The sequence below is a fragment of the Cavia porcellus genome, unplaced genomic scaffold (assembly GCF_034190915.1).
Source record: "Cavia porcellus strain 051 isolate PalLab524CR breed Dunkin Hartley unplaced genomic scaffold, mCavPor4.1 scaffold_1, whole genome shotgun sequence".
Classification (NCBI taxonomy): domain Eukaryota; kingdom Metazoa; phylum Chordata; class Mammalia; order Rodentia; family Caviidae; genus Cavia; species Cavia porcellus.
In genome coordinates, this window is record NW_026947484.1 from 239,841,871 (window position 1) to 239,848,977 (window position 7,107).

The 7,107-nt window shown below is 56.7% G+C and overlaps 1 protein-coding gene across 1 annotated transcript; it reads left to right on the forward strand.

Moving 5' to 3' along the window:
- The first annotated feature begins 3 nt into the window (after positions 1 to 3).
- Positions 4 to 5,521, forward strand: LOC134471849 (uncharacterized). Its single transcript, XM_063232026.1, has 3 exons — positions 4 to 519; positions 671 to 950; positions 2,067 to 5,521. The coding sequence occupies exons 1-3, from the start codon at positions 274 to 276 to the stop codon at positions 2,186 to 2,188; spliced, it is 648 nt and encodes a 215-aa protein (XP_063088096.1). The 5' UTR covers positions 4 to 273; the 3' UTR covers positions 2,189 to 5,521.
- Positions 5,522 to 7,107: the final 1,586 nt, after the last annotated feature.

Below are 7,107 nucleotides of genomic sequence, written 5' to 3' on the forward strand. Positions count from 1 at the left end.
GCAGCCCGACGCGCGCCCCTCGGCCCCAGCTGGGGCCGGCGCCCGCCCGCCCCGTCCCGCGCGCTCCTGGTGCGGAAACGCCCCCACCCGCGCGCCCTGCTCCCCGGGGCCGCGCCGTCGACCGTGGGGCGGTGCGGGAGTTGCCCTGCGCGCCCGCTCGCGGCGCTGTCCCGGGGTCCCCCCGCAGCCACAAAGGCGCGTGCTTGGTCAGGGGTTCGGGTACGCCCTGCGCTCCCGCAACCCCAAAGGGTTGGAGCCGGCGGCCAGTGGCCGATGGGCGTGGACAAACCATCGGGGAGGAAAGGATGCAGGCGCTTAAGGAGTTCACAATTCCAAAGGCAGCTGGGGCGCCGAGGGTACTTCCGCGCGGAGTCCTGCGTTCTGCTGTCCTGCTCGTCCCCGTCATCTACTCTTTCTTCACCGGCTAATGGAAACCAACTGCCCGTGTGTCTTTTGCCGCGGCTGGAAGCCAGGAGGGCGACAGCGTGCCTGGCCGGCACCCAGGTGCACAGGCTAGAGGTGGGTGGAGCGCACACTCGGGCCACAGCTGACAGGGGAAGACCCTGGTGAGGGGACACGTGGATAAGTGAAGTCGCCCAGCCGACTCTGGATAACAGTCACAGTGTCTGGCCGCGAGGATTCCTTTCCTTTAAATTTGCATTTGCCACAGAACTTGAGAGTGGAGCCTCCGGATCACTTTGAGATGGTGACCAGCGTAAGCAGGACACCATCGCGCTCGTGGCCGCGGGGTGCTGGCGCGCTCTGCACTGCCCCCTGCTCTCTGACCCACGGAAGAGGCCCCAGACAACCTCCAGAATCCACTGGATCGGCACCTCCTCCCGAGTTCATTCCTCCAGCGCTGCTTCGCCCAAGCTGGCTCCTGGCCCCTGAACACTCAAGATCGTTTGGGGTCAAAGGAAGAGACCTGGCGATCAGGTTGGAGGAGAAAGGTTGGTCAGCAGCCAGAGGGTCAGGGCAGGAAGCCTGGCCCCAGGGTCACCCAGTCTTCCAGGGGTCTAGAACCCGAAAGCCTGGGGCGCAGGTGGGGCTAGGATGACAGCTTTTACCTTGGCACACCCTGGTGAGCGATGGAGGTCACTGATTCCATGACACAGTGGCTTTGTAGGATGTGGCAGAAGATCCAGACTAACACACACACACACACACACACACACACACACACACCTAGCCAGCCCGGGGTCTCTCCACTGCGGCGGGTGCTGGGTCCTTTCCAGTGCAGTCCCTACAGCATTGAACACCCTGGGGCTCTTTATCGGGTCTTTTTTTGGCCTTGACCTCCGCCAGCAAGTCCCTTCCTTAGCTTGATTTCTGTAAAGGAGACTGGAGGAGGCTGGGCACAATCTTGGCACAGTGGGTGACAAACAGGTTTATTGATTACACCAAGACACTGCTGCTCTGAGGTCAGGTTGGGCTTGAGGAAGCAGGGATGAGCTCTTGTCCCTTTCTGTCCTCTGTGGGAGCAGGTCACTTAGCTTTTTCGAAACTGACTTTCTTCATCTGTAAAATGGGAGGATGCACCCTTGGAAATTTATGTGTGGCTAATTTATGTGTGGCCCTGGGAGGCTCTGGAGGAGACTTCCTGGAGGTGACAGGTGCTGCTGACCATGGCCTAATTTCTCCTCTCTGTGTTTCTCTGTGCCATGAAGGCAGCCATTGATCCGTCCACTCACCCATCCCTCCCTCCATTCATGTCTTCTCTCAGGCAAATTCTGATTGCCAGCTACTTGTCAGGAGGTGTAGATTCAGTAACATGCAAGACAGATGCATATAGCCTGAGAGTGGACAGGAGAGATAATAAACAGGACGCACAGAGAGTGTGCGTTAGAAATCGGAAGCCAGGGCTAGGAGGGAAGGGTGTGGCCAGCAGACACCTGAGCCCGGAGAGGAGGGAGGCTAGAGGGTGTTAGGGTCATGCCTGGCTCTCTCCCTCCCTGGTAACGACGTTAGCCGTCTGTTACCTGTCCACAACTTTACACAGCTCTCGGCATTTCATCCATACACCTGCCCTACCCTGTGACGTGGAGATTTTCATCCCCCTTGTACAGGTAAATTGATCAGAAAGAAGGTCAGCACCTTGCCAGAGGTCATGTGGGGATTGGCAGAGCCTGGAGTGAGTCCCAACAGTCTGCCCATTCCTCAGCTTCCCAGCCCCAGCAAGAGCACCTAGAGCACCGTGCTCCCACATCCCCTCCTGAGCTCCCTGGAAGGTTCTTGGCAGAGAAAGGAAGCCCGGGGCTTCTTGATGATCATGAGTGTCCCCAGTGGAGACCTGCCTGCCACTGCTTTCAGCGGGAGCTCGCAGCACCTGCCGTGGATGGGCTTGTGCTGTCAGCACCATGGCCTGTCTGTGACCAGGACCCCTAGCAGCCTGCAGCAGAGTGCATCCACAGCCCGTGAGGAGCGTCCACCTGCAGCGGAGATGAACTGCACGCACTTGCTCTCGCTGAGGGGGTCTGAGGCGCACCCCTCTGGACTCCAGTGGTGTCCCGGACAGCAGAAGCCAGCCTGGCTCCAACAGCTGTGGTGAGGGAGAGAAGCAGGCTGGGGTGTTGGTTCTCCCCCGGGCGGAGCCAGCTGAGGTCCCACATTCCCACCCCCAGCTCCTTCTCTGGGATGGGAGCACTTCGTAAAGCATTCTCTCCTGCATAAGCCATTGGCTTTCCTCACACATCAAGTCCTGGGGTCCGTCATAGAAACCCAGGATGTGGAAGAACCCGAGGGTTGTGTAGACCCACTTCCTGCCATGCCCGAGTCATGACAAAGTGTTTGCCTCATCGTTCGCGCCCTGCACAGCCAGGCACCCTTATCGCGCAGGTGTCCCATACCCTGGATGGAGGCCGCTCTGCACGCCATACCTGTGAGAGCCACACAGCAGTGACGTGGCACCTGGGTTACTACTTAGAAGTTAGAGCTGTGTCCTGCCAGCTAGACAAAATGAGGCACAAAGCTCACCTCCTTGCCTGTGCTCACCTGGTGGGTGGCGGAGCCGACCCCCTGAGGCAAAGATCCTGCCACTTAGAAGCCACTCTTGGGTCCTGCCAGCTGCAGCCTGCTCTGCCTCGCCCAAGGTCGCCTGTCCACGTGATCAAAGGTGGCCTGCTTTGCCGCCCACAGTGCCCACACAGGGAAGGCAAGACTCCAACGAAGGGAACTGATGAGCAGTCTGTCATCGTGCATGACAGCCATGCAGGACCTGGGTCCCCTCTGTGAGCCTGGACTCTGAGGGATTCTGCTCAGCTCTGCACTTGGCACCTGCAGGTGAATTGTACGAGGCGTCACCTGTGCCCTGTCCCCTGCAGAGGGTGTTGGGCCCCTGAACCAGGCACTGATTGAAACTCAAACTATGCCCCTAGCCTTGGGCTGCAAGTCTGCCCTTCTTAGCTGTAGGCCCCAGATGATCTCATGTCATGGAGGGCCTGCCCATGCCTGCAGGTAGAGATGGGGTCTATCCTGTGTGGACTGAAGCTGGAGGAGCTGCAGGAGGAGGAGGCTGGGAGAGGGGAGGTGGTGACCGCAGCCCTTGGAGGTATCCACAGGCGCCCACTATGCTGGGCTCCGCTCAGCCCTGTCCAGAGATGGACTGCAGGCCTCTCTTCAGAAAGACCTGGAGCAGCAGAGAAAATGACTCCAGCAGGCTCCGCTCGGCTCCTATGCTGCCTGCGGCTGGGCTTCCTCAAGCACAAGGAATTTCCCATGCTCAAGCCCTAGCCGCTGCCCAGGTTACCCCCAGCAACTGCTCTGGCATCCAGGCCTGCAGGGGACATCTCGGAGCCCTTGGGCTTGGAACAACTGGCAGCCGGCTGCCATCTGCTGGTCACAGGTTGTAGCAGCGCCCCGTGAGGCTGAGCGCCCAGGCTCCAGGGTTACCAGGGCCAGGCCAGTCAGGAATGAGGCTCAGGAGCAGGGCCAGTACCCTGCAGCCACCCGCTTAGCTGGTGCTGTGATGTGGCTTGGGAGGTGAGATGACCACACGCCTCCGCTGAGTCAACAAGACCTTGTCCAGGGTCACCCTGAGCATCTGGTTCCTTACCACCTTTGTGCGGCTTTGTGGACTATATCCACGGACTTCCTTAACCCTGCAAGTAGGACGGGGATGCCTACTTATCTCATGTGCCAAAGAGTAAATGAAAAATATCAGAGACGGTCCTTCCCGCAGGGCCTGGCTTGTTTGACTGTTTGTACTGTTCTCTGGTAAGTCCTGACTAGAAGGCTAGTGCGTCTCACCTCCCCTCTGATCTCTGGGTGGCCACCATCCTTCAAGCAGCACCCCTTTGTGGACCGGACCATCACAAACACCAGTGTTCTGGAGTTATGTCTCCATTAGATTTTCTTGGAGACATTTGTGGACACATAAGGTTTTTTTTTTTTTTTTAATTAGGATTAAGAGCTGTGACACTTGCACTTTAATTTGGATTCTCCAGTTCAGTCTTGGTCAAAAGAACCCAGGGTTTGGGTTCAGGGCAATGCGGTGATGAAGGGGAAGAGGTCAGCCCAAGAAAATGGGGGACAGGAGAGTGGGAGGGCCCCTAAGTCCCATCCTCCTGTCCAGGCTGAGGCCTCACCGCCAGCAAGAACTGGAAGCTCCTCTGGGTACCGCAAAGACCAAGGGACGTCGCAGCTGGCTGCACCATCTGGGCCTTTGGCCCATGTGGCAGAGGCATCTATGAAGTTCGCCAGCGGGCGCTAACCTCCGAGGCCGCCCTGCAGAGGAGGCGCAAACACAAAACAGGGGCTGGAGTCTAGGCCACGCTGCCCCATGCCGCCCCACTTCCTCGGCAGCTGACCCACTCTGCAATGGGACTCTGACCCAAGTGCTTCTCCCGATGGCCATGGACATAAGCCTGGAACTTAGCACAAACACTGAGTAGCAGGCTCAGAACCCAAAGACTCATCGGCAAAAGGCACACACAGCAGTGAGAGAGCACTGTATAAATCCCTCAGGCTAGCGGAGCTGAAAAAGATCAGCGGATACTGCGAAATGGGACGAGACTGTCAAAGTGAAAGAGGAACGGATGGCGGAAAGGAAAATATATATATATATATTTATATAAGTGTACAAGATAGTGAAGATAGTTACACTAATTTCTATTACTTCATCGAAAGGAAAGGTTTGTGCTTATATTGTTCGATCCATTTTTCATGCCCACAGCTGAGCAGCTGCTTTGAAAACATCAATGCACAGTGCATTAACCGTGCTGCTGTCCTAGTGTTTAGAGCTTTGTATCATCACTTTTCTTTTTTCCTCTTAAAAAAAAAAGCTGAAAAAGATAAACTCCATTATGGAGTAGGGTATGAGAAATGGGCGCTTCCGTATGGTCGGCAGGAAAGCAAATTTACAGAGATGTTTTCCAGGAGCAGTTCGACAGCATCAGCATTTTAAAGAAGAAAATCTTTTGTCCTGGCACCTTTGCGTGTAAAAATGTAATTTAATTTATGTATATGCTTGTATCAGTGGTGATAAGTATATAAGGATTAAAAACAAAATCTTGAGGTTCTGGCACACAGTGGGGTTGTCCGTAATGGCATGGAAAACGGTAAGGGCGGAGTAAATGTGGGTGTAGAGCCAGGGACACAGCCAGCCACACGACCCCTCCAGGGCAGGCTCTGTGTGGCCTCTGCCGCCTTCTCAAGGTCCCCCTCGCCTTTCGATCCAGCTCCCATGCAGGATGTGGCTCTCACAAGATACCTTGCTCTGTGCCTCCCCTCCCCTCCTGTCCAGCCATCCCATCCCCCAGGGACTAGTGCATGTCAGGTGTCCAGGAAGTCACTCACAACTCTACCACCAGGGAAGCCCGCAGGGGCTCAGGCCCTGCTGAGGTCTGGTGAACAGGTTCTGGGCCTGGTGTGATGGTTCCTGTGCGGTAGGTCCCGGGCTCTTCCATGCTTGACACAGAGGCCCCAAACTCAAGTTCGTGCCTCATGTTTACAGCATGGCTGCTGTGTCTCCAGAGTTAAGAAAACAGGAAAGAGACCAAAAGGTTTCTCCTAGAAAACTAGATCCTACATAAGAAAAATATAATGTGCACACACACACACACACACACACACACACACAGTAGCTAGAATTGCATCCCGCGGCCCCTTCTAACCACAAGAAAACGTGTGTCCCCTTGTGGCCCCCGCAGCAGTGAAAGCAGGAGGAAAGTGGGTTTAGGTACCTGACCCACAGGGCCTGCATCCATTTCATCTTGTTTCAGCCATGTTTGGGCCCATTTCATTTACCGCAGTGTCATGAATCAAAAGCTTCTGTTACACCTGGTTCTCCAATGAGAAAGCCAAAGGTCTGTGACAAGAGCCACTTTCCCGTGACCCGGCTATGGCACCACCTCCTCCTGGGAGAATCCCTGTGTGTCCCTAACCCAGGCTGACACGTGTGTGCACTCTCCCTGCCGTCTCTGTGGTGCACCACAGCTCCCTCCTCCCACCCTCCCTGCCCCAGAGTCACCCGGGAGCCCACTGGACACACCTGTCTCCTGCTGCAGCCCCAGGGCCAACGGTTTAGTGTTAGCTGAGTGGCAAGCAGGGGCGGCCATGTCCCAGCTGGAGGGCCACAGACCCCTACAGCTCTTGATCATCACATCGGAGGACAGAGCCAGGTCAGCGGACCCCCAAAGTCCCGCTCCACTAGAAACGACAGATGTCGGTGCCCGGCAAGGCACAGGCCCCCTGTGCGGGCTGCGGGTACAGGCCCCTCTGTCTGACCACACTGCCCCTAGGCCAGCGGCTTCCCCAGTGGAGGAGGGAGGGCGGGGGCCTCCTCCAGGGCAGTGGGAGAGAAGGAGGAGAAAATCTTTTGCAATGTGGTTTTTGTTACCACAGCTTCAGCCAAGGAAGGGGCTGTGCAAGTCAAGCAGGAAGCAGAAAATATCAGATTCAGACCCCACATTCCATACATTGTACACAAGTACGTGCTGGAGCTGCATCAGGCCACAAAGAATCCACACAGGCAGAGAAGCTGGGGTGGCCGGGGAGGGGTCCTCTTTCTTGGAAAGCCGGATGTGTGCTTGGTGGGCAGCAGGTGTTCCAAGGCCCCTGGGATGCACCCAGGTCCCAGGCCCAGGGGACCGACGCGCCTGTGACCAGCCC

Excerpts from the sequence above, each read along its gene's own strand:
- LOC134471849 (XM_063232026.1), top strand. The coding sequence starts at position 274 with ATGGGCGTGGACAAACCATCGGGGAGGAAAGGATGCAGGCGCTTAAGG. Across the intron at positions 520-670 it reads CCCAGGTGCACAGGCTAGAG|AACTTGAGAGTGGAGCCTCC; the intron begins GTGGGTGGAGCG and ends CATTTGCCACAG. Across the intron at positions 951-2,066 it reads GATCAGGTTGGAGGAGAAAG|GTAAATTGATCAGAAAGAAG; the intron begins GTTGGTCAGCAG and ends CCCCTTGTACAG.